The sequence below is a fragment of the Mustela putorius genome, unplaced genomic scaffold, assembly GCF_011764305.1.
Source record: "Mustela putorius furo isolate JIRA1106 unplaced genomic scaffold, ASM1176430v1.1 tig00003845_pilon_pilon_pilon, whole genome shotgun sequence".
In the NCBI taxonomy this organism is placed as follows: domain Eukaryota; kingdom Metazoa; phylum Chordata; class Mammalia; order Carnivora; family Mustelidae; genus Mustela; species Mustela putorius.
This window is the reverse complement of record NW_025421998.1, coordinates 38,768,085-38,795,849: the sequence shown is the minus strand read 5'-3', so window position 1 is coordinate 38,795,849 and position 27,765 is coordinate 38,768,085. Positions and strand designations below refer to the sequence as shown.

The window sequence follows — 27,765 nt, the reverse complement described above, 5'->3', positions numbered from 1 at the left end:
TGGCCAGCCCACCAACAAGACAGTCCGGGGCTATGAACACCACCGTCTGGTCCCACTGGGGCAGATCAGTGCTGAAATGGTAGGGCCAGGCTTTCCAAACACGCTCCCCGCCCCCCCCACGATCCCCTAATCAAAACCCTCTGCTCCAGTCGCCAGCCGCACTCACAGACTCAGAGTCCCTCCGCACGCCCGAAAACCTCTGGCCCTCCAGCCCCAGCGCCCCCTGGAGAATGTTCTGCTCTCTCCCCGTCTCACACACGGGCCAATCCCGTGTTCCCCGTCAAGGCCCGCCTCACCCACAGTCACCCCTCCAACACCCGTGCAGGCGCAGAGAGGTCTCCATCCCCCCCAGGCCTTTGTGACTTCTTTTCAGGCACTGGGTCTGAGTCTGTCTGAGGCTGTTATATTTAATATATTCTTACTTCATTCCTAAATTGTTGTTTAGTTTTCCATGTAGAGTGAGGGTTTTTTTCTTTTTAAGACCTCATTATTTAGAGCAGTTTTGTATTCAGAGCAAAACTGAGCAGAAAGTACAGAGATTTCCCACATACCCCCCGCCCCAACACGTGGGCAGTCTCCCCATTACCCACAGCCTTCCCAGAGAGGTAGATTTTCACCAGGGCCGAATCACGCTGATACAACATTATCCCTCAGATAACACCCATCTAGGACGTGAGGGCTCACTCTCAGTGATATCCCCTGGATGGGTTGGGACAAATGTGTACTGACCTAAGGTGCACATTGTAGTCTCACATAATGCAGTCCCACAGCCCTGAAATGCCTCTAGTGGAGCAAGGTTTTTCAAACAGTCCTGGAGAGCTGGCGTTTAATTCTCGAGGGGAGTGAGATGCTAGGAGTTCTCTAGGAGAAATATTAATTTTATATTTTCCTCTGGGTAAAAAGAGTCAAAAGATGAGGTTAACCTGCTTTGGGTCAGCTGGAAGTTGCTGTCTTCTGAGCATGTTAAGTCAGAGACAGGCCTGCAGGACAGTTCCTGTATAGTCACAGCAGACCAGGGGAAAGAAACACTGAGGAGTCGCAAGGAGGAAAGGAGCCATCTGTGTCAAGTGAAGGTCATTCTTGGGAGTCATCACACGGCACAGGGTCACCAGTGAAGTCAGTCTGAGACTCACACCTTGTCACCACTTTCAAAGAAACCTTGTCACCTAATACAGTTCCTTTAAATGGTATTTTGGGGATGGTAAATCTAATTTGTAATTTGGGGGAGCTGTAAAAATTATTTAAGAGTTACATCCTCTAGCTCATATGTATTTTATTTTTATTTTTATTATCATTTAAAAAATTTATTTTGCCTTTTTTGTCGTTTATTTGGTGCCGTGATTTTTCATTTTTTTAAAAGATTTTATTTATTTGACAGAGATCACAAGTAGCCAGAGAGGCAGGCAGAGAGAGAGCGGTGGGGGTGGGGAAGCAGGCTCCCCGCTGAGCAGAGAGCCCAATGCAGGGTTCCATCCTGGGACACTGAGATCATGACCTGAGCAGAAGGCAAAGGTTTCACCCACGGAGCCAACCAGGAACCCCTGATTTTTTATTTTTATAGGGTTTTTTTGGTGATTTCACTGTTTATAATGGCCTCCAGGCATGGTACTAAGTGTTGTCCAGGGCTCCTAAGCATAAGAAGACTGTGCTTGGCCTTACTGACAAAATATGGGTTTCTTTGTTTGTTTGTTTGTTTTAAAGAGAGAGAGAGAAAGTGTACAAGCAAAGGGGGAAGGGGCAGAGGGAGAGGAAGAGAGAGAACCTTAAGCTCCATACAGGGCTCAGACCCTGATATGGGGCTCTATTTCATGACCCTGAGACTATGACCTGAGCTGAAATCAAGCTTAACCCACTGAGCCACTCATGTGCCCCAAAGCAAGATCATGTATTGATTGGTTGATGAAAATATGGTGACCAGAAGCTCTCAGGGACCTAATCCTGTATTTCCCCTATGAGCAATGGTCTGAGTTTGTCAATTTGTTATGGCAACTTTACAGCACACAACCGCCATGAATAAGGATTGGTTATGTTTATTTCTTTTGATATGCCCACTTTTTTTTTTTTTTAAGATTTTATTTATTTATTTGACAGACAGAGGTCAAAGTAGGCAGAGACGCAGGCAGAGAGAGAGAGGAGGAAGCAGGCTCCCTGTGGAGCAGAGAGCCCAATGCAGGGCTCTATCCTAGAACCCTGGGATCATGACCTGGGCCAAAGGCAGAGACTTAACCCACTGAGCCACCCAGGTGCCGCTACTTTTTTCTTTCCATCCAGAATGAACATGCCTGTGAAGTCAAGTATTTTGTCTATCTATGTTACTTTGTTCAGTGTCTAGACCATAGAAGAGTTGTGTATTAAATGAACAAATACAAGGAATGCATATCTTATTCTATGTTTATATGTATCTGATTATAAAGAAAATAAGGTAATTCTGGAAGTGGATAAGAACTTTTTCCTTTAAAGTCTATTCCTACTCAAGTCTGAGTAACAAGATGTATACTACACATCCATTGCTAGCAGGTATCCTGTCTAATTTCCACTCTTGTGAAAGTCCTTGGCATAAGGCTAAACATACACTAAGTTCTTTTTGACTATTGGTTTAAGGAATAAATAATTGATCAAATAGACTGTTCTTTTGATTAGAGGGAGTGAAAGGCAAAATGTTGCCTTTACTTAGTAGCAGAATATATTTTTAAAATATTTATTTATTTATTTGAGAGAGAGAGCATGCATGAATGGGGGGAGGAGCAGAGAGAGAATCTCTCTTTTTTTTTTTTTAAGATTTTATTTATTTATTTGACAGACAGAGAGCACAAGTAGGCAGAGAGGCAGGCAGAGAGAGAGGGGAAGCAGGTTTCCTGCTGAGCAGAGAGCCTGATGCGGGGTTCCATCATGACCTGAGCCGAAGGCAGAGGCTTTAACACACTGAGCCACCCAGGCACCCCTAGAGGGAGAGAATCTTTAAGCAGAGTCCCCACTGAATGCATAGTCCATTATAAGCCTTGATCCCAAAACTCATGAGATCATGCCCTGAGCTGAAACCAAGAGTTGGTGGCTCAACCGACCTAGCCAACCAGGCACCCCTCTGTTTCGTAGCCGAATCTTAATTAACTTCATAGTGCTATCAAGAAATTGAGAACACAAGCCACAGACTGAAAGAGAATATTTGCAAAAGGCATTTGATAAAGGACTGTTATCTAAAACATGCAAAGAACTCTTAAAACTCAATGATAAGAAAATAAACTACTTGATTAAAAAACGGACCAAAGACTTTAATGGATACCTCAAGAAAGAAGTCTCTTATAGATAGCAAATAAGCATATGAAAAAACATTCCATATCATGTCACCAGGGAAATATAAATTAAAACTTCAGTGAGGTCCCACTACACACTGGTCAGAATGACCAAAATCCAGAACACGGCCAGCACCAAATGCTGGTGAGGATATGGAGCTACAGGAACTCTCCTTCATCACTGGTGGGAATTCTAACTATCTGATGTTCTGGAAGAGACAGAACTATGGAGATAATACAAAGATCAGTGGTGGCCAAAGGGTTGGGGTTGGGATGCATAGGCAGAGTACGGAGGATTTTTAGGGCAGTGACAGTATTCTGTATGATAATATAAGGATGAATATGTATCATTCTACATTTGTGCAAACCTACAGAATGCACACACCAAGAGGGAGCCTAAGGTAAAGTATGAATTTCAGATGACTGTTAAAAAATTTTCGCTCTGTTATTATATTCTTACATGTTTTGCCATGATAACGTCCAGGTTGATATGTTTATATTTGAGTGTTCATATGGGTGTCCAGCTGATTGCACAGAAAGGGGGGTGGAGATCAATGGAGTAGAAACAAGTGATACCTGGAGAGGGCAGTTTTCAGAAATATCAACAAAGAATGACCAGAGGTGTCTCTGCAGGCCTGTAGGATGCAGATGCGTTTCAGTCACTGGATAACTGAATGAGGATTCCAATAAATTTGCAATAAATATAAAAGTTCAGAGTTGATCTTATTGTTGATTACAATATAACTGCTACCGGCTGAATTTCACTTATATGTGATTGGGCAATAGGATAATCAGCCTATGTTATCTCTTAACCGTTGACTACTCTGACTGAACGCAGTGCGAATACAGAATAGACGTGAAACATGGCCACTGATCTTAAGAAAGCTCATGGTTCAGTGGAAGAGGGAAACAATTAATAAATAAATACAACAAAAGACTTTTACGTTGTATTCGGTTGCTGAATTTTCGGTGTTAATTGAAGTTATTTTAAGAAGAGTTTCATGACTATACCATGATGCATTTTTGAACCAGATAAAATGGTTAAAGTTATTCAAGCATCTGAGTCCATTACTAAATGGCAAATGAAAGTAGACAGACAGTTCAAAGTATTAAAACCATTTTTTTAAGATAATGATTTCTGAAAGACTCAATTATAATTAATTTGAGACGGAAAAAATATGGGACTATAAGGATATGGGAATCACTCCTCTCGTGACATTGGTTTTCTTTTTGGTAAAATTAGGGAATTAAACAGAAGATCTATAGCGTTCTCCTCAGACCTGATTTCTATGACTTAAGCCAGATTTTTTTTGTTGGCCTTCTTTCTCATTTCCCTACATACAGATTTTGATTCTACAAAGAACATGAAGACTGTTTATTTTAAAAAGTGGTATATTTATTTAATCACTATTCCATATGGTGCTGGCATTATACCTGACTTCATGAAAAGTTCCTTCCTCAGTTTCTGAAGCCCTGACACACACCTTCATGTCTAAATACTATTTCTGGACATGTAATTCTTCCTATCTTACAGTCTCTATTTTCTTTCTCTAGATACATTCGAGTTCATTAATCATTTCTATCCTTACTAGGTTTTGGAGGGTTTTTGTTTGTGTTTTTGTTTTGTTTTACTTTTGGGGGTTTTTTTGTTTTGTTTTTTGTTTTTGCTTACTTGTTTGACATTATTACTGGAAATGCAAATTGGAAAGATTGTATTTAGTACTTTTGGGACTGATGGTTAGAGGCTTGTCCAAAAGGGTGGGAAACCACGAAATGTAGCTTGAGGTGTTTGAAATGATTAGGTAAGCAAGTAAAGCTGTGTCAGTCAGAATTTCCATAGCCATGTTCCAAGGAATACTATTCTCTCAGTATGCTTGGGTAAAAATGAGTCCCATGTCCATATAAATTTGGGAATCTATGAATGCCATATATCCAGCCCATTTCTGAAGAATAAGTTAAAAAGTCCTCCTTGCTGAAGATACTTGTTCAATTTAACTCTTTCAGTATCTTTTTAAATCATGGAACTCCTCCCACCATTAAAAAAAATGCCTGTCTAGAGTCCTCAAAATACAAACACTGTTAAATGTTGTCGTAAAAGGAGATGGTACAATGAATGGTTTTAGGAAGATTACTGGATTATGTAGGAAGAGTGAACATGGAAAGACACCAGCCTCAGAAAAATGGGTAATAATTTTGTCACAAACTTGGCCAAGAAGACATGGTTGTTCCTTGCTCCTCTGGAACTATTTTTCCATACAGACAGACGTTCAAGATCTGGGGAAGGGCATTGTTAGAGAAGATCATGGCTGTTCTAATTCATTACAGATCTAGAGTAACACAAAATTCCATAAAAAAGAAGAAACAAGATCACAGACGTGCACATACTCACAAGATACATCGCATTTAATTTTGATGGTTCATGGACTGCTGAATTAAAGAGATGAACTTAATAGCAAAAGAATTAAAAACTTAACTGATTTACTGATCTTTGTAAAAGGAGCATAATTGAGAGAGAGAAAAATCAAACCAATCAGGCATAAATTAAGTTCCATAGGTGGGTGGTGGGTGGAAGCCAAGAGTCTCAAGCAAAACCTTCCTGGATCAGCGACCCATTACACCTCTGAAAGCAGCTGGGTCTGGCAGAGTGGTGGAGGGGAAATCTGGTTTAAGAGTTAAGTTTTCAATCATTAAGGAAAATCCTAAGTGAGGAGGAAACTGACAACTTATAAGAGACTTCTTCTTACTTTTGACTTGGGCTTAGTTCAAGCCAATGAACCAGGGGACAGGAGAGAACACTATTTCACTCTACCGCCAATTCCACAACATTCCTCTCCAGAAACTTCCACAGAGCTGGTGAGCTTCCAGTAGTAAACACTGAGGTCTGTTTCCCCAGAATTTATGGGAGGGCCTATTACTCTCCTTTGGAAGAGAAAGTAAGAGTTCTAGAAGATTAATTATATTTATTTTTCCTCTAAAAACTTTTATTTATTTCTTACAAAGTACTAGAAGAATGAGAATGTTCTGCCAATTTTTATTGTCCCAAGTTGATAAAGTAGTAATTTGTTATAATGGTCCGATTCTACTCATTCCATAAGGAGTGTAACACTGACAAACTAACACACATCAGACACAAGATAGAGATGAACAAAGCAATATCTTACTTTGAGAAAAAAGTGTGTAAAAACATACTAAACATCCCAGTTTAAAGAAACACATAGAAATTGTAAAAGTAATTGGCATTAAACTATACAAAGAGAAAATTCTTATATGTGCTTTCTTTAGACCTAGGACAAACAATAGTTTCTCCATCTTCTTGTCCTGCAATATTTAAATCCCCTTTGAGCAGTCAGGACATGGTGGGGTGGGGACATAAAAAATTACAGGGCTCTGAGTAAGGATTAGAATCACTAGTGATACCAGTTTCTTAGAACTACGTAGGAGGAGGAAGAGAAAATATATCTTAGATGCAAACACGTAAAAACAATTTTAAGTAGATAAAAGGAAAAGTCCAGTTGAAGACACAGTGGAAGAACAAGGAAACATAAAGGTAGCAGAAAAGTCAGATGAGCCAATTCTGCAACAATCCATTCAAGATGGCCTCCTGCAGCAGCGTGTTTACAAAACTACACTTGGGGTATGTGCTATCACCGGTACAATGCCAGTCATGTGGAAGCATTCAGAGTTGAATGCAGCTTCTACTATTATGAAGATTATTATCATTGGAGTTGTAAAGATCACGATTGGGCTTCATCTGCATGTTTAAGTGTAGTGGTGAATTGGGAGGGAAGTCTCTGGAAGGGAGGCAGAAGTAAGCATTCTGGCCAGTCCGGATGCCACTCCCGAGTGTGGCAGAACTGAAGAGTGCTCATCAACGGTCTAAGATGGGAGGGGCTATGGGGTGTGCCACGAGGCTTCTGCGGAACCCATGCGTTGTTGGCAATTCGAGGAAGCAGTCATCCCGTGGGACATGGGACACGCGTGCTGTGGGTCAGAATCCTGAGAGGGAGGGGACATGTCTCTCGCTGCATGACCTTAAGCCACAGGTGATGAGGCCCCACTTAACCATAAGCTATGATTCTTATCATCTTCAGAAGCAAGTCTATTCTCCCATCAGGGCATCACAGACTGTCTTTCCTCATCTGGTCCCTTTTCACCCCCAGAGGCACCCTTTTATTCTTCCCTTCCGATCACCTTGCACCCAGTGCTCCAGCCCAACTAAGCCAGTTTAGTACCCAAATAGCAGCAATATCAACAATGACTGTGTTTAATGGCAGTAACTGCATTGCTACTTCCTGCGAGTGCTTTCCGCTTTGCCTGGCACTGTTCTGAGAGCTTTATCCATACGAGCTCATTTAACCTTCACAGGTACTATAACCTACAGATGAATAAACCACAGCACAGAGAGGGAGAGTGACTTCCCCGAAGTCACACAACCAGGGTGTCGACTATCTGATGCGTCTGTTTTTGAACACTCCGTTGCTTTTACTTGAAAGCCCTTCCCCGGGTCCCTTGACTGAGTCATTCAAACCTCAGTTTGGATGTCACCTACTTTGAGAAGCTGCTTCAGCACATTTCTTCCTCCGTACTCTCCCCACCGGCTTCAGTGTGAGTTGGGACTTTTTCTAATAAATTATGATTTAGAGAGAGTCAAGCTCTCTTTCTCTGGGGGGGAATCATCTCCCACAAAGGACAGACTTTGCCAGGGGTCTCTCTAGAAAGAGCCTTCCTGCCAGCAGCTGGGGTATGATGCCCAGAAGAGGACCATCAGCCTGTTGAGGAACCTCTTCCGTCGCTCACTTGGGTAAATATCCTCTGGAGTCGAAGGGAGGGCTAAGGGCATATGCTCTGGTTGCCCAGCTCTCTGGATCATTCTCACAAACTAATTGGAATCCTACTCATCTACTTCATAAGAAAAATACTTAGGAGTCCACTCTGCTCCTGAGTGATTGCCTTAGGTTTTTTTTTTTTTCCAAAAAATTATAGTTTCTTAAATATTTCCTAATAGGATTTTTAAAGCTTAACCTCAGCTTTCTAATTATTATATTTCTAAATTACGGCTTATGAATTCTACTGCTCAAAACCACTGCTAAATAAATATTTGCTACAGTATGTCTTTAATGTACAGCTTTTAAAAACCCAGGGATTATTCATTCCCATATTAATTCAATGATTTATTAAGTGTCTACCAGGTGCCAAGTACTCTGCCAGGTACTGGGGATACAGACAGAATAATATGAGCCTACTCTTAAGGAGCTCATCGTCTTTCAGGGAAGGGTTGGAAAGTCTATGTACACTAAATGCGATTCAGTGAGCAAGAAAAAAACCATTTTTATTACTGCATTATGTGTAATATGGCCACACTTAATGTTTATTATAATACGCAATCACTTTTGATGGATTCATTTTAAAGGTAAATGAATTTTTGTTTTTCCTTAAAAATAAAATTTTTCCAAATTTTTTATTCATAAAAAATTGAAATTATCCTTCTTCCCTCACAGCTAAGATGGAAAAAAAAATCAGGTGTGATTTTCATCTTCCATTTTAACCCTGGCAGTGGATGTCAACGTGAAATAGGTAATATTTATTGATTTCACAGTAGTTGCTTAGAAATTGAAGACTATCTTTCTAATCTTTGCAAAGTCATCACCTCTCAGTCCCTTAGAGAATTTTGTTTTCAGATTCTTTGTTTCATGCAAAGAGGTTTTGTTAAGAGGACTGGGAGGTAGGTTGGCTGCTAGGATAGACTGCCGTGTCAAGGCACATCTGAGGGAGGTCAGGGGGTTCCATCAGTCAAATGTGTGTCAGGAGTGGTTCTTGGATGACAGCATCCCAGGGTGCTGCCCAGGAGCACATCCAATGCCAACACGTGGGTTATGTCAGACCATCTACCATCTACCATCTGACCAGTAGGGTCGTGAAGGTCAACAGACAGGAACTGAATTTTAGGGCCCCGAAGTTTTAACACAGAAAGCATTTGGAGTCTATGATCCATACAAGCCAAAGAAATTCGAGCCCTTTGAAGACTAAAGGAACAGGCTGAGCTGGCAAATACATGAACAGTATCAGGAACCTAAAGCCTTATGAAGCCGTACCGGGACCAAAATAAATATTAACCCAATGTTTAATTGGAATCCACTGAAACTTTCCAAACTGGATGCAATGATAAAAAATCCAAAGACTCATAACTTGTCTAGCCACTAAGCTAAACTACAGTACAGGAAAAAAAATTACCCCAAACCTCAGCAAACAGAAAAGTTGAGTGGAATAATGAATGTTTTAGTCCAGCCAAGAGCTCATACTGCATTTCTAAGTATCAACTCCAGCATTTCTTGATGGATGGGAAGTTTAATGGGCTCAGATATAGTAAAAGGTAAGAGTTGTACTTACTAGGATTTATTCGGGCAAGGCGTTTTTAAAAATTATTTTTTTAAAAGGATCATCAAAGACAGACTTTTAAGTATGCAGCTTTTTACCGTTCTCTTAAAAACAGCCTCATTGATATATGACAGAAGGATGTTCAAGGGACTGCTCAACATTATTGAAACAGCAAAGTCATGAAAGGAAAGGAAAATGGCAAAATGCCCTTGGAACAGGCAAGAAGGAGGAGGGCAGAGCCATTTTGGAAGGAGGAGGTTTAGTGGGGATCGTGGAGATAGAGAGATTGCAGGAGGTGAAGCTGCTGTTTGGTGGGAAAAGGCAGAAGCGAAACAGGATGGGAAAGGGACAAGCAAGGTCAAGGGCAGCGTGTCTGTGCTTTGTTTTGTTTTTTAAAAAGTTGGAAGGGCAAGTGGGGCATAGCGAGAAGAGAGACAGATGATGGCTCATGGCGGGAATTCACATGGAGGATCTAGGCGAGGCTTCCATGAGGACGCGTAGAGAACTTACACTCACTCTCCGTCTTCCAGGCTCTAACCGAACACAACTGCGCGCACACAGTGCACGTGACCTGTTCGTTTGGACTCTCCCCTATATTGTCTCTACAGCAACCAACCATAATCAGACTATTTTCTACACATGGCTACATTTTTACTCTTTATCCACTAAGACAAGGGTGATTTTTTTCTTCTCTTGCATGGAGTTAAAACATAGTATGTTCATAATTAAGGTAATAAATAAAGTTCCTCTCGATATCAAAAATGGTTGTGTTAGTATGCTTAAAAAAAGGTACATTGTTATTATGTCTTAAGCTTCTGACCAAAAAAAAAAAAAATTAAGAAATTAAAAAATAAAGGGCCTCTGTCACTAATATGCAGTTATTTATTCTCTCTTATTAAGTTAACTATGATGATGACACCAGAAAAAGTCATGTTAAAATTTCAAGATTCTAGGACACTGTTAGGTGTTACTTTCCCACCTACGGTCAATGTGGCTTGTTAGCGTTCATGAACCAAACCACTCTTTTGGGAACTGTTTAGAAGGCCAGACCTCCCAAAATACACAGTATTGTGTTCTTCCTTAAGTAAAACCCTATATAAAGTTGTGTAATCTTCATGGGAAATTTAAATAAAACCCTAAATAAAGTTAACAGTAACGTTAATTTTTTCAAATCACGAGGAGAATTGGCAATGACTGCATTTTCTGCAAATATACTTTTTCATTTAACTACAATATTTCTGAAATCCTATGTACAGAAATTTCATGTCTTAGTCTTGATCTTTAAAATTGTAGCTTCTCTCTATCTCAGAGTGTGTGAAGTGCTACCATCTCGTGGGTGTCTCGTGGACATTACTTATGCAGAGTGAGTGGATATGGACTTGGCTCAAGTCTTCAAGATTACATTCATTTCGCTCAGTGTGCTAATTACAGCGCAACATTCTCCCCTGGAATACAGATTTTTCCGGCCTGCTCTTTTATCTTTGTGTTAGAAATGTCGATTCTTGGGGCACCTGGGTGGCTCAGTGGGTTAAAGCCTCTGCCTTCAGCTCAGGTCATGATCCCAGGGTCCTGGGATCGAGCCCCACATCGGGCTCTCTGCTCAGCAGGGAGCCTGCCTCCCCCTCACTCCCCGCCTGCCTCTTTACCTACTTGTGATCTCTGTCAAATAAATAAAATCTTAAAAAAAAAAAAAAGAAAGAAAGAAAGGCGGATTCTTGGTTAGTAGAACGTACAAAATGCATGTCTGTGTTGTCAAATCTTCCTGGTGTTTGGTTTGCCTTTAGGCTTGGGGGTGGGGTCGGTTATCTTTTTTGAGTGATACTTATTTTTATGCACCAAATATTACACTGCAACCACTTTTTAAATTTGACTCTTGACTAGTTCAAAGTCTTATTTCTTAGCATCCACTCTTTTCCACCATTTGAAGGATTCTTCCTTATGGGATTTAATTTGCAATCTGCTATGTTCTGATTGTTTGTGTTTTCCCCCCCAAAATCCATATGTTGAAATCCTGATCACCAAATGATGGTATTAGAAGGTGGGTCTTGGGAAGGTGTTTAGGTCACAAGGGTGGCACCTCATGAGCAGGGTTAGTGCCCTTATAAAAGAGACCTCACAGATCTCCCTAGGCCTCTGCCATGTGAGGACACTCAAGAAGGGGCTGGCTACAAACCAGGAAGGGAGACTTTGCCAGAACAAGACGGTGCCAGCATCCTGATCTTAGGATTCCCAGCCTCTAGAACTGAGTGAAATAAATTCCTGTCATTCAGAAACCACTCAGTCGGAGCTATTTTGTTAGAGCTGTCCAAAAGGACTAAGACATAATCTTCAGTGTGAGGGTATCACTGACTCGATTATCAAGTAAGCCTCCACCACAATCTTTTTCATTTTTGGTTCAATGATCGGATGACTCCAAGTTAACAATGAGTTTAAAATAAAGATTACCAAGGTCACCATCATTGTCAGAAGAGTCCAAAAATAATTACCTATCTCATTTTTCTCTCTGTTCTCCAGCTATCTGAAAATTCTCATTGTCAACAAGAATGAAAAAAACCCAAAGGGTTGATATCCAGTATTTTTTCCTTTTTTTTTTTTTTAAATCTCCAGTATTTTCAAAACAATATTTATATTTTCACTTTGCCCTTTTCATGAAGCTAAAGGAGGTTACTTTCCGTCAGTCTTGTAAAAGGGACTAGTAATTTTAGGAGATGCTGCTACCATTTCCTTTATATTTTATGCATGTTTAGATTAAGAAAAGGAGAAAGACTCTAGCCAGTGTTGCCAAGAGCATCAAGTAGAACCATTGCTTCTAGGACACCACCACAAAAGGTTATGATTAATTTGGGGTTTTAAATAGATTCACAGTATAAACCCCAGGCCAGAACAAGTAGGGTGTTAATTGTATCAGGGAACCTGACTGGGGGAGGGGTGTGTCAATGAATTTTATTCTCCTGCCTGAATCCTGAACTAGCTCCCCAGTTCCCTAAGACAATCCTGATGAGAAAAGAGACACACCTCAAAATGAACTGCCCCACCAGCTCTGTAGGATGGGGAGTTTGAAACAGAACTTCAAGTAGGTTTAGAGCATGACTCTAAATTCTAGCAGCATGAGGATTACTTGGAGAGCTTATTAAAACACAGATTCCTGGCCCCACCCCCAGAATTTTTGATGCGGAAAGTCTTAGGGGATGACACAGGGAAGTTGCATTTCTCAAATGTCCCAGGTAATGCTGCCCATGATGATCAAGGTGCCACACTTCGAGAACCCTTGGTTTTAGAATTGCAGAGAAGTGGTGTATCCCCCATACCTGAATTTGTCGACCTGCTGCTGTAAATTGGGGACAGGTTGTGGACAGCACTTTCTCTTTTCCTCTTTTTTTAATAGAGAGCACAGTGGGGTGGGGAGCAGAGGGTGAGGGAGACGGAGAAACATAAGCAGGTTCCATGCCCAGTACAGAGCCCCAGGTGACCCTAAGATCATGACCTAAGCCGAAATCAGGAGTCAGACTCTTAACCGACAGAGCCCCCACCGCGGACAGCTTTGAACGCCGGATTCAGGAGGTTCGGGAGGACTTTAGAGAGTCCACAATGGCCACCTTACGCAATTCCTGGCCCTCTTGTTAAAACTTAGACATCACCTATGAAACGCACCTTGGATGTTTAGCCCCGGCTGCTCTCAAATTGTGTCGTTCAGTCATCCTCAGGAGTCAGGGGCCTGTCCCCGCACTGCTGTTGGCAGAAGAGTGTGCCTCTGACGTCACCAGAGCATAGGGACCTTCTCTCACTCTCTGCTCCCCCTTCCACTTCCGTGTGGCTGAACCCATCTTCCCCCCTTGCTCCAGCCTTAGCAGTGTCCTGCCTCTTCTCCCCTCCGCAGTCCCCAACAACACTGAGAGCTTCCTTTCTGTCAGGCCACTCACTGTCCATCTGTACTCTTCCCTGGCTCCTTCTCTTCAGGCCACAGACACGCTCAAGTCTCTCAGGTTATATAATAACCTGAGAGTCTCTCTTGGTTATATAATAACCAAATGCTCCGTGGGCCTGGCCTTCCCTGCGAGCCACCACTGTCTCCTTCAGTTCCGGCCCCAGGCTCAAGGAGCGGCCTTCCCCCCTCACTCCGCAACCAGCCTCAGTCGGCACGGGGGTCGGCGCCGCCCTCTTCTTGCTTGTCGGTCCGTGTATCCCTTCTCTTCCTGAGACTGCGGTGGCTCCACGGTTGCGCCCTGTCCTCCATGATTTACATGCTAGTCTTAATTTGCTCTCGGGACAAATGAGAGCTGACTGTGGGTTGATGCCGCCATGTTTAGCTCTTCTTATACACATCAGCTCTATGCCCAACGTGGGGTTTGAATTCTTGACCTCAAGACTGAGTGGATTTATAACCTTCTTCTTATCCCTGAGCTCCACTATTTTCAATCACCTTTTAGGAATTTCCAGGTGCCTCAGCTGCAGCGTGTCCCAGATGGCCACTTTTCGACCCCCGACCCAAGCCCGCTCCTCCTCTATGTCCTGTCTCCATCTTGGCATCACCATTCTTCCCCTCAGAGGCCTAAGGCAGAAATATCAGGATCACCACTGACTCTGCTCTCCCATCAAGTCAGCTGGGCACCTGGTCCACGTACTGGTTTCAGACTCCGTGTTTTCCTCCACAAGCCTACCGTCACCGCCACCGATATTCTGGCTCTTGCCTAGATGGTCAAATAGCCTTCCAACCGGACGTCCTGCCTCTGGGCTTAGTGTGCTGGTGTGGAAAAGAACACAGCTTTGGGGGGCACACTAATTTGAGTTCGAATCAGTTTCCCCAGGTTCTCACTGAGCCTGCCAGGCAAGTTACTTCAGCTCTCGCGTGCCTCCACGTTGTAGAGGAAGAGGTGACACGCCCACTCGGGAGTAGACTGTGAGGGCTTACTGGACTGTGTACTGTATGTAACATATTTAGCGCGGTGCCTGGCACACAGAATGACCTCCCGCCCTCCTGCCAGCCCCTGCAAAATCACCTTCCATAGAAAGCTCCCCCAAATTCCCTTTTGATAGGCTTGGTCCTAAAAAGACCTGCCATCATTTTTAAAATAAAAATAAATCTGCACAATCAAGTATAAACCTATCTTTCCAGGTCATTGCATGCATTTCCTGAGTGGATCCCTGCCTTTCAGCCATTTCAATGAAAATGGCTTCTCCCTTGTTGATTCAGCTGCTGGAACGCAGCCCTGTCCTGTGTTTGCCAGGTAACCGACTCCAGCAAAGTTTCTGCTTCAACATGAAGCCTCCCCTGACTGTGGTTTAGTGTGAAATCTGGCATGCTAGAGGGTGGAGGGAGGGCAATGTAATGTATTTTAATCTTTCTTCTTGCATGCTGTCCTCACTAGAATTTGCAAGAATTGCCATTCTGCTGAGAATTCCATTTTTTGGGGGGGGGGGGTATCTCCTCTCCACCCCACCCCCATCCCCATCTTGCTAAATTCTTAGAGCATTTTCTAGGAATCTCTGTTAGAGATTCTGAACCAGATTCTGAACCAGACTCTGAGCCAATCCCTCTCCTCCTTTCTAGATGTCCCCACTGTGCTCTCCATGTTTCCCATTCCATGATGAGCTCATTTGCCTCCATCTTCAGCCTTCTCATGGAAAGTTCCCTCTGCTGCCCGTCTCAGGGGAACCCTCCCTCTCCCATAAGCTCGTCCCCTCCCAGGCTGCCTTCTCAGGTAGGATCTGTTCATTACTGGCTATTCTGTTCCAGAAGAGTGACATAAAGTGTCTGTTCTCCAAGGTGTAAGACACCCAGTAAAAAGCCCTATTTCTTTTAAGCTCAGGCCATGTCTCCGTCATGCTTTCCCTCTTCTGATCTCTCTTCCTAATTCACTGAAGACTTAAGCACAGGGCTCATGATCTCCTTTTCCATTCCAGTTTTGCCTTTACTCTGGCCCACTTCAAAGCCCACAGCCCACAAGCACCTTGACCTTTTATTTCCAGGGCCCCTCAGCTCCAGAGAACTTCATGTCCACTTGAGGTCAGCGACAACATGACCACATGCTGGACCTTTGTTTGTTTGGCTTGTTTTTATCACTTGGAATTATTTCAGTTGTGAATTACTAAATCCCAACATCTCGCTTTCTAATAATAATGTCCTTTTTCACTCTTACTCAATTCCTTGTTTCATCCGTATTCTTTGATCTTATAGGGGATTTTAACCCTTGCTCCTTTCACTTTCTCCACTCTGCTTTCACTTCCTTTCAGCCACAGTGTAAAATCCTTAGCCTCTAACATCAAACATGCTCTCGTCCTTATTTCTGATCCCAAGTTCCATCATCCTGCCGCCGCATTCTGGGAAAGCTTTGGCCCCGGAACCAACTACATGTCCCCCTCATCCACGTCTGTATCTATGCTGTTAGTTCTCTTGGAGGAAGTGGGTCCTGAAGATCAATGCCCTTAGAACAGTCTGGTCTCCGCACCCCTAGAGTCCATCTTTGCCTCCCTAATCAGCTCTTCTTCCTCTCTTCCATGACCAGCTAGCTGCAACCTTCTCCCTCTGGCACCTCTCCTTCCTCTCAGTAGAACTGCTTCTCTCCTGCCTCACGGAGAAAACAAGGTCACATGAGACTGCCCTCTGCTTTCATGCACCAAACTTACACCTGCACATATTTCTCCCTTTCCTTCCCTGTTCCTTTGTTACAACAGAAGATATGTCACTGCCCAGATTTAAACTTTACCCTCTGCCTGTGCTATGCATCTATTCACTGAACATCTTCAGGAACATTTCCCTGCCTTACACTTGCAGTGTTTCTACTCTTTGTCTTTGCTGGTGATTAGACAACAGCAACATCCTCAAGAGTCTCTACAATGTTTAAAAAAAAAAAAAAGTTAGAAGAAAAACTCTCTCTACCTCCCATCTTCCTTTCCTCATAGCCAAGCTTCTTGATTTTTCTTCAATGCTTCCTTCTTTCCACTCATTCCTTAACCCGTTGTTATTTGTGTCCCGTCCCCAACACACCAGCGGAGCGGTACTTGCCATGGCACAGTAAGGCTACGGAACGCAACAGACGTATTTCAGTCTGATGATACTTCCATAAAGTATTTGTTACTTTTGGTCACTCCCCTCTCTCTCTTTTTAGTTTTATATTATAGAAAATTTCTTTTTTTAAAAAAAAGGATATTTATTTATTTATTTGAGAGTGAGCAAGAGCAAGCATTAGCAGGCAGAGGGGCAGAGGGAGAGGGAGAAACAGAATCCTCACTGAACAGGGAGCCCGATGTGGGGCTCAATCCCAGGACCCTGGGATCATGACCCAAGTCAAAGGCAGATGCTCAACCAATGGAGCCAATTTCAAACATATTCAGAAACAGAATAATGTCAATATCCAGCTTCTATATTTAACAATACTTGCACAGTCTAATTCATCTATGTCCACACATTCCCCCTTCCCAACTGATTATTTTGAAGCAAATCTCTGACATCATGTGATTTCTTCTATAAAATTTTAGTGTGCATCTCTAAAACATCAAACTACTTAAGATCATCAAAATAAAGTGATCATACCTAAAAATAATAATTCATAAATATCAAATATCTAGTCAGTTTTCCCATTTCCTAATAGTCTTCTAATTTTTTTAGAAGGGTTGCTTGTCTGGATTAGGTTTTACATAGGATTCATAATTTAAGATTGGTTGAAATGTCTCAAGTACTGTTTCCTTCTATTTTGTTTGATATGTAGTTTCTACCTCTATTTCTTTTTTTCTTTGAAAAAAAAAATTTAGATATTTTTGTAGAAATGAGATCAGCTGTCCCACAGATTTCTCCACAGCCTTGATTTGGCTGATTCCATCCCTGTAGTATTTAATCTTTTGCATCTTTACCTCCTATTGCCTCTGAATTCAGAGATCTGGAAGAGTGACAGAATTTGAATTGTATTTGGGGGAAAAACCTACTTCAAAAGTGGTATTATATACTTCCATTACTGTGAAAGTTGTTTCTATTTTTACAATCTTATCAGCAATGACCACTACCTCATGTTCAACTCCTATCTTCCTATATTAGCTGGAATATTTCTATAGAGAAAAATACCTCCTCATCAATTATTTAGTACTCCTGAAGTAGAAATCATACAGAAAAGGCAGAATAAATGTTTGATTCTTTCAGAATAAATAATTAATTCTTTCTTTTACTTCTTATAAGATTTCCAAAATATTGGATTGGCTTTCCTCACATTCTCCAAAGATGACTAATGAGTATTCTTTTCTTTTCTCAGTATTATTATAGAACGCATAGAAACCAAGGAAGCTATCAAACACTACATATTTCTTGTTGAAGTTCTTAGAAGTCAAACTGAACAAGCTTCTGCAAGCTGAAGAATATCAATGAAGGTGATAGATTCATGAGTTCACCCTCATTGATAGTCCTTGGCCTGCAGAAGCTTATTCAATTTGGCTTCTAAGACCTTTGGCAAGAAATATGTAGTGTTTGGTAGCTTCCTTGTTTTCTATTATGATGAAATATTCCAGGCTCATTTTACACATTTCCTGCTCCAGATCTAGAATCACTAATTTCTTCCAGGATCTCTGGTTTCTTTTAGTGAAAGTGGTACTTAGCACGAACCGGACATGAGGAGTGTCAGTGCTACATTGGTCATTGTTTCTAGAAACATTTTGTTGAATATGTATTTTTTAGATTTAAAGGTAACATATGCTACACATTCTTACTAGTACATCCAACTTAAATCCAGGATTACTGCAGAGGTTTTACTCAATTCAAGCAACTCGTGTCTCCTTTTGACCCAGCTGATAACCACTCTGCGTTGACATGAACGCAGTCATTTATTTCATGATCCAAACCCGACAGCAGCAAAGCACAGTTACAAAACCACCACGAGCAACGTGAGTACTAAAAGTAATTTAAATTTTTTGTAGTTCTTTTTATCCTTAAAATATATCCGTTTTAGAATGTATAGTTAAAACAAAGGATTTTAAAGTCAGATTCATTCTATGCTATAATGGTTTGCCTCCAATTTGAACCGCACTAATTCTCTGAACCACACTTGATTTGTTTCATGTTACTTCACATTTTTAAAGATTTATTTATGTATCTATTTTAGATGTGAAGGAGGGGCAGAGGTACAGACAGAGGGAGAAAGAGAGAATCTTAAGCAGACACCCAGCAGAGCAGAAAGCTGGATGTGGGGCTCCATCCCACGACACTGAAGTCATGACCTGAGCAGGAATCAAGAGTTGGATGCTCAGCTGACTGGGCCACCCAGGTGTCCCACTTCACATTTTTTAGGTACTACTTTTAAAATTGTATTTTATTTTGTAACTATGGAAAATATTTACGTAGTTCCTGGTTCCCGAGGAACCTGGTTCCCAAACCAAAGGTACAAAGTATCTTTTAAAAAGTGTGGCTATTCTTCTTGTTTCTTTCAGGAATTCTCTTTGTTTCCTCCCTGTAAGGAAGAATTTTGTGTATATATGTCATCTTTCCAACTTTTAAAAATATATAAATATTGAACAATGACAACATACTACTTATTTTTCTCCACCTCCACTGCTTTTCCCATTTAAAAATATATCCTAGACAGCACTCCATAATAGTACGAAGAAATCTTCTGCATTTCTTCCTAAACTTGAATCATACTCTCTCATGTGGACGCCGGTTACTTTTGATTTGTCCACAGCCCAGTGATAGACACTTGGGTCCTTTCCAGTCTTTTGCTATTCAAGGTAGCCTTTCAATGGATCCCCTTCTGCAGATGTCTTTTTTTCTTATTTTTGCTAGTATAGCAAAGATTCCTAGAAGTAGGAATTGCTCTGACAATGAGCAAATATGCATGATGAATTACTTTTATATACTGCCAAATTCCTCTCTCCAGTGTTAAGCCGTTTTGTACCAGCAATAGCAATGTAAGAGAATGGCTGGTTCTTTTGGTCTCATCACAGACCATGTTGCTCTTGGATTTTTGTCAGTATGACAGTTGAAGTTTCTCACCATGGTTTTAATTTGGATTTCTTTTATAGGTGAGGTTGTTTTTCATGCAGTTGAGATAAATTCTGTCCTCTTCTCACAGTCTGTCTTTCAAAAATTATAATTCACCCCCCCTCCCCATTTCTTGGGTTGGTACTCTTTTAATCTCCTTTTCTAGTTTCATTTCTCCTGTTTATTTCCTAAATATTCTTCTTTATCTGGATCTAGACTTAATAATGTTTCTTTTAAAATCCACTGCTTGGGTTGTAAGAATGGTTGCTATTCCTTTTTTTAAAATTTTACTTTAGATTATTTATTTGAGACAGAGAGAGAAAGAGAGAGCATGAATGGGGGGACGGGGCAGAGGGAAAGGGCACAGAAGGGTTCCCGCTGAGCAGGGAGCTAGATGTGGGGCTTGATCCCAGAACCCTGGGATCATGACCTAAAGTAAAGGCAGACATTTAACTGACTGAGCCACCCAGGCACCCCGGTGATTGCTATCCTGCCTGGTACTGGATATGCACCTGCAGTCCAGAGGTCTCCCTCCGCTTCTGTCACGCACTGAAAACTGTCTAATGGAGATCATGAGTTGAACATCCCAGCCCCTTAAATTTAACCTGCACCGTGCTTTTCACTGACTGGCCCTCCCTCTGGCGACCTCCAGGCAGTGAATGAAGTGACTGATTAGCTCAGTCTCCAGCTGTTCCAGCCATAACTACCCTTTTTTTTCCCCAGTCTCGCCAACCTTGTATCAAATATCAAAGCATGTCACCAATTTCTGTTTCTTTTGCCTCATAAGTGGTTCTTGAATCCATCTATTTCTCCGCATCCCAAACTACTGGTTAATACCATTGCCATTTACTCCCTAGACTACTGCACCTTTCTTCCAGTGGCCTTTCCTTTCTTTCTTTCTTTTCTTTTCTTTTTTTTTTTGCTCTCAAGCATGGTCAGAATTGCCTTTGAAAACACAACTCATGGAGTGCCATTTGCCAGCTTACAAACCACCAAAAGCTCCAAAAACGTTCCCAAAACCCAAGCCACCAAGTCCCAAGTCGTATTCCCATAAGTACGTACGTATGTAGGTCAGTGCTCCGGAGCTCTGCACAGTCAACGTAGAAGTGGGGGCGGGGGCGGCGATGGCAGCCCGGAGGGGATGTTAGTAAAGAAGGACTTCCATTTTATTTGTATTTGAACTGCTGGAATTTTTAGAATTTAGAGTGTTTTCAAGTATCCCTTATCTATTTAAAAATAAATAAAATGGACCGAGAAAGAGGCAGACTGGGTTCATCAACAGGCTGTGAACAGTCAAATTGCCCTCTTCGCCTATGTATTACCAGAGAACGTAAGACATTCTTACCTTTGTGGTCCACAGTTTGACGGTCCAGTCAAATGATGACGTGACAAACAGGTGTGAAAAGTCAATGGGGCCCACAGCCATGTGGCAGTTAATTCCAGTCACTGGTCCCTGATGACCTTCGAAGACCTCCCCAATACCCGCTTTGCTGCAGGAAGACCACACAGGAGCAGAATTTCAGTGACCTTTGCAGAGCAGCAATTGCTTTAAAAACAAACAAACAAACAAACAAACAAACCAACATACTTGTCTCTGCATGACCACTTCCCTCGTAATTTAGAAGAACAACCATAAACTACCAAAAATGAAACCACTTTCACAGTTATCTTGAGAGAAATACAATGCTAGTCACTTCTGATGATTAAAAAATAATATGGATCAATATAATTTTTTTAACCTTTGCAACTTAATACCAAATTATGTCTTTTTGGGGGACAAATTTAATCCTTTTTCAGGAGTTCCTCAAATCCTATCATTGTTGATGGAGCACATCAATGGAAAACACACATACTTCAATCTCAGAAGCTTTCATGTTTTACCCAATAGGACTATACTCTCCTTATGATACATTTGGCTCACATTCCATTTTAACTCCTTCTGGGAACCCCATGGGCTACAAAAATCCTCACATTCTTGAATACCTACATTTATCTTTTCAAGAAAATTTCTTAAATGAAGTTGATATATCTCAAAAGATAATACTTCGTAGAAACTCTTGCCACCACAATATGCTATGCATAACTTAAATGTGATCCTTAGAAATTAAGATATTCACTGAAAGAAGAGACGTTTTCAAGTCTACTGAATGTAACTTCCATAAGGGCTGGTGCCTGGTTTTTCTTGTTGCCAAGTGTTTGGTCTATAGTAAGTGCTCAATAAATACTTATTGAAAGAAACCACATGGGAAAAGAGACAAAACTTAGGCCTTTTCGTCTCTCCCCAAAAGAAGAACATTTGAGAAATAGTGAGCCAGCCTCTGGGCTGGCTCTTACGCATTGTGAAAGTTCTCCGAGGACATACGCTGCTTATGTAACTAAGCTGGGATTATTCCCAGCCCGCTGTTATCACACGATAGTCTGTGGCCCAACCAAACCCAACTAAAAAATATGCCCCAAATGCTGCATTTAAAAACCCATGTGTATGAGGCTACAAATGAGACAAATACTTAGGGATTTTGTGGAATCTAAATATTATGGCCCTGATAGTAAAATGAATTAAGTTATTAAAACATCTGGGCTTCTGGAGCACCAATAAATGTCAGTGTGCTGAGCAAAATTTGAAATCATGAGAAAACGCTGCAGTGCTCCATGTAACAGGCACTCAAAAAATTATGTCCAGTGAAACTGCTAACAGCAGTTCCACACGTGACCATTTAAACTCTTCTAAAGAACATGAGGAACTGATCTTTGAAGTGGCCCCTGGTGAGACTCCACTTGCCTTAACAGCATCCTGAAAGGGTTTATAGGGTGCAAAACGAGGACCTTATTTAATTTATGGAAGTGGATTTTCACCTTCTGTATGTTAGGTGAAAAATAAAAATCCCTCTCTGCCCCCTACCCCCGTATCCCTACATGACCCATTTAAAATTGCTATGAAGCCAAATTCCTGCTATTTTACAACTTTATCAAGATCTGTGTTTTCTATTTCAGAAGGATGGGCCAATGTCAGAAGCAAAATCAAGGGCGTTGTGAAAAGATCTGTGGTTTTCACCCTACGTACCCTTCTTTTGAACCACACTGCAAATTCTGATTGGGCTTGAAAAGGACTACAGCCATAGAACAGAAGTGTTCACCATGTCAAACATTATTCACATTAGAGAAACAAAAAAAGAAAAAAAATCTGAAAGTTTTCAGTGAACATGTTCTGTAGCTTTCACAGATAATTAAGGTCCTGGATTAAGCCAATGGAACCTATGTGCCTTGCGGGTTCTAATGAATGTGTAGACAATGCTGTGGGCCTGTATTTGTTCCCCTATGCTCTCTGTGCCTCTCTTGTGTCACTTATGACCTTCTACCCGTACTGCAAAAGCGTGTGCATTGGCCTTGCTCATCATCATCCCTGTCTTGAAGGCATGAAGCTGGTTTATACAATGTCTGCATGCCTGGCAGGCTCTAGTGGTGCCCTGGCTCCAAGTAGGTGTGCAGCAAATGTTTGCATTTGCAAAAAGTTGCATAGACAACTTTATCAGGTCTTCTTATGCTTTCATAAAACTTTAATGCATGACTTTAGCCAGTTTTATGGGCATAGAACTATGAGGCATCTCTTTCTACTCATCTTTAAATCATGTAAGCGGGGGAAATACTGCTTGTTTTTATGTGTAGGACAGTAGGAACATCACAGTCCATGTTGTGTGAGTAGAAGAATCACATCACTGGGCTGCAGTTGCTTATTACTTCTACAAATCACAAAAACACAGGAGTATAAAATAAACTTGGAGCAACTTCTGATTTCTCATTAAATCTAAACAGCCTGGGGTGAGTATAAGAGATGAAACATCTATTGAATTAGAACTCCTAAGCTGGAAGAAAATTAAGTACCAAAGTGAACACAGTGAACCTTTTAAAAGATGGTGAGGCCACTCATTAAGTCTTGCATGCAATTTTACAATAATTCTAATTATTGGATTCTATGTTATCCTGATGGGTTTCCAGGGGCATTCACCAATGTCTCAGTCGAGGCAGAATTCTTATGACTTGGAAACTTCATGGTGGCTTGTATCTTATACCATTCCAGCCTCTAATTGGGAGGAAGACCCCCAAGGCATCTCTCTATTTCTGGGTCATCATTATTTGGGTTATTATTATTATTATTTTTGGATACCTCCTACAGATTTTTAGCTCCTCGCTTACAATGTGTCAGGCCCCAGGCAGGAAGATCTGTGATGAAATGGAAAGAATTTAGTATGAGAAAAATGGCAGATGAGTGAATAGTTGAAATAAACTGTAATTAATACTATTGTAGGGGCACCTGGGTGGCTCAGTGGGTTAAAGCCTCTGCCTTCGGCTCAGGTCATGATCCCAGGGTCCTGGGATCAAGCCCCACATCGGGCTCTCTGCTCAGCAGGGAGCCTGCTTCCTCCTCTCTCTCTGCCTACTTGTAATCTCTGTCTGTCAAATAAATAAATAAAATCTTAAAAAAAATACTATTGTAGAAGCATATATACAAATATATAAAATGGCAAGCCTATCTTTCAGTCTGTAGTCCAATCCCATTTATGAGACTTAAATTTTCTCTGTAGTACGCATCATCTCAAGGCACATACTCCTGTGTTTATCAGTTTATTGTCTTTCAACCTCAACCAGGTTATGATCTCCATGTCTGTTTTGTTCCCTAGTTCATCCTCATGATGTCACGGTGTTGGGCACATGGTAGGGTCTCGGTAAGTATTCCTTGGAAACATGAAAAAAACAAGGAAGGCCAGATTTATGAAATCATAAAGGAGGGGAGGGCTTTCTCTGCTCAAGGGAGTCAGGAGAGGCTTCCATGCGGAAGGACCTCTGGGCTGGCTCTTAAAGGCTGAGGAGGAACGAACGAGGCCGAGAAGAGAAGAAACAGGGTGGGAACTCACGGAGGTGGGGGGCAGTAAGCCACGTTTGGGGATTGTTATCCCCCATGGGTGCATGGCTGGAGCCTGAAGGCTGAGGCTTGGAAGGAACAGGTAGTCAAGGGTCTTATATGCTATGCTAAGAAGCTTCGGCTTTTCTCCTCAAGGCAGTGTGAGCCATCCCAGGCGTACAACGGCTAACGATCAGAGCAGACGGATGCTCTGAAGTAATGGGAGCTCGACATGTGACCTGTATGCCTTCAGTTAGGATTTTCTCATAACGCAAGGTGGTTCTAATCCAGAATCTGCTAACAGACTCTCGGGAGTGAGAAACACATCATCGGTAAGAAAACACAAAATCACCTTCCATGACGACAGGCCGTGTAGACTGTGCCCTCCTCACTGCCAACCACGAAGTTATTGACGTCTCCCGTCGGGAAAGCCATTCCGGTAACAGCCACAGGCTTGGACTTATTGTACACCAGCTCCATGCTCTCCTACCAAAACACGGCGTGGTTACGTTCCCTCTGTCAACTCCTCGCCATGCCAAAGATAGCAAGGAAAAATCATTTGGCTCAATCGTCTGTTTGCTTTTCACACAGCGTTACAAAAGACCCCGGCTGTGCCAGAAACCACGCTTTGCTGCCCCTGACATTCCTGCTTCTGTGTATCTCTGGTTTCAGGCCGGCTGGATCTCATCAGTGTGGGCTGCTGCTTCTTAAGTCAGGCAGAGATGACAGGTGAGAATTTCACAACTAATGGTGCAGAAACTAAAGATAATACTGTAATGGTTACACTTGTCAGCCCCAGGCTTTAATAAAACACACAATACCCTTGTATTTACAAACATTTTCTAAATCAGCTGTTCGTGAGAATACACGTGTATTAATATCAGAGGTACTAAGCACATTTGTCAAAGCAGCACTCCATGTCCTCTGTGGACGCAAACCAGAAAGTTGTCACTCAAGTCAGAAAAACCAGATTTCAACGGGGACGTGATTTAGCGAAGGGCAGTCGTTGGGTGTATAGGCTGAACTAAGTCTTTAAAATAGCAAATGGAAGTATTTTATCTCAGATTATTCTCAAAATTGGGAATCAAAGTGTATTTTAAGAGACCTTCTGCTGAATTAAGTTTAATGACAGGGAAGACTAATTAAGTGTAACGAACATCCCTAAATATTTCTGGCTATTTACATCAAACAGCCTACTTTGTGTACCTGAAGCAATTGAAAAAAAAAAAAAAATCATGGTAGGGGATCTTGTTGTTATAGTTGCTAGGGAGGTTAGTCTTCTCACGCAAACCAGTAAGCCAGGTCCTCTGGGCTGAGGAGTCCAGAAATCAGCTGCGTGTGCTAAGGATCTGGGTAGCTCAGTGCATACGGTCGTATGACATGCTCCCAGTACACGAGAGCGGCACATATGGTGCATGCATCTGTGAGGGGACCCTACAGTGGTACAGAAAACCGGACCATCCCATGGGTTTCTCCGTCACTCAGATCAGCAGCAGGAAAGGTACAGTCTCTCGATCACCTTCTTAGAATAGAGAGGGACCGGGGCGCCTGGGTGGCTCAGTGGGTTACGCCGCTGCCTTCGGCTCAGGTCATGATCTCAGGGTCCTGGGATCGAGCCCCACATCGGGCTCTCTGCTCAGCGGGGAGCCTGCTTCCTCCTCTCTCTCTCTGCCTGCCTCTCTGCCTGCTTGTGGTCTCTCTCTGTCAAATAAATAAATGAAAATCTTTAAAAAAAAAAAAAAAAGAATAGAGAGGGACCTGGGGCGCCTGGGTGGCTCAGTGGGTTAAAGCCTCTGCCTTTGGCTCAGGTCATGATCTCAGGGTCCTGGGATCGAGCCCCACATCGGGCTCTCTGCTCAGCAGGGAGACTGCTTCCACCCCCCACCCCCGCCTGCCTCTCTGCCTACTTGTGATCTTTCTCTCTGTCAAATAAATGAATAAAATCTTAAAAAAAAAAAAAAAAAGGATAGAGAGGGACCAGGGTGACTGCTGAATGCTCCGGGGTCTGCCTGCCACCCTTGGACATCTCTGCACAAGGACCAGAGTGTGGGGCGCACTAAAACTAATAAAAACCGTCTTGTGGCCCCTGTACGATTGGTTTTAACTTAAACTAATACATGCTTAATCAGCCAAATGGGCAATTACAAATTCCTAATTAGAGGGTTCATGCTTATATCTTTTTGTAATCTCCACGCTTTTAAAGACAAACAACATATTGCTGAGAATTTTAAGACAAAGTTATAGAATAGCCACACACAACTCCCGACTTGTATGATGATAAAGACCAAAGAAATTGAACTTTGATAGTTAGGAGCGTATTGGCTCTTCCCCACCAACCCCTCCCCGACCCAAAATTATAAAAAAGAATCTACTTAGTCTTAATATTCTCTACATCTGTATTTTCTTAGACTTATGGGAGGTTCTTTACGGTTTCACATTTCCTTGCGTGTCTTGAAACTCTAGTGTCTTCTAACATCATGAGCCAGACATTCTAGGTTCATTATTCCGGGAAATGGAACAGAATGTTAACACTGAGAATTATCGCCTACATATCTTTGTAATTTTCTTGACATTACCTCACATTTTTGTCACGGTCTCTAACACTAAACCCCTCCCTGCGTTTTTAGTTGGAGGGCAATGAAACGCTCTTCTCCCCACCAAGAAATAAGGACAGAACATGTCTCCGCGTGTGCTCATGTGTGCTCATACGCAGCCCGTATGCACACGTACTCTGCAAGTCGTGTTAGATGCCTCCCCCCAGGGTCTCTTCCCCTCTGCTTCTTTGTTTGGTTTCCATTAGTGTAATCAGTAGTGGTTTGGAAATTTTGGAACTTCTGCCTTTTCAACTTCTCATTTGTTGAGCAAAGAATAGCAGGAGCCATCATAACCAACATTCCAGAGGAGAAAACAGATGGTTGGACAGATTCTTCATGCATGCAGGCGGTCGTCTAGGCTACAGATGCAAGCGAGGGCTTGGATTTCTGTTTTGTGGGGACACCTTTCCTCCAGGGCAAGGGCCCACAGGGGATTGAATCTGTGGGGCTCCGACTTCGTGTGCATTTGTTTAACCATGCTGTAGGGTAAGTAGGATTCATACCACAGGCAACTTCTATAATTACTATGCTTTAAAATGGATTATTTCATTTTCACTTGAAACTGACCTAAGGATTAACGTATTATAATAATTACATGATTTGCGGTAAAGGAAATGGGTTTTGGCTTCAGGAGGAGACTGCTGAAAGCAG

General features: G+C 42.0%; 1 protein-coding gene across 1 annotated transcript in view; it reads right to left on the bottom strand.

Annotated features, from left to right (window-relative positions):
* Positions 1–27,765, bottom strand: part of DYNC1I1 (dynein cytoplasmic 1 intermediate chain 1) — a 266,491-nt gene that overhangs the window by 36,423 nt on the left and 202,303 nt on the right. Inside the window, 2 exon segments of the mRNA XM_013064191.2 lie at positions 20,969–21,113; positions 24,873–25,006. Of these exon segments, the coding sequence (XP_012919645.2) occupies positions 20,969–21,113; positions 24,873–25,006 (279 nt within the window).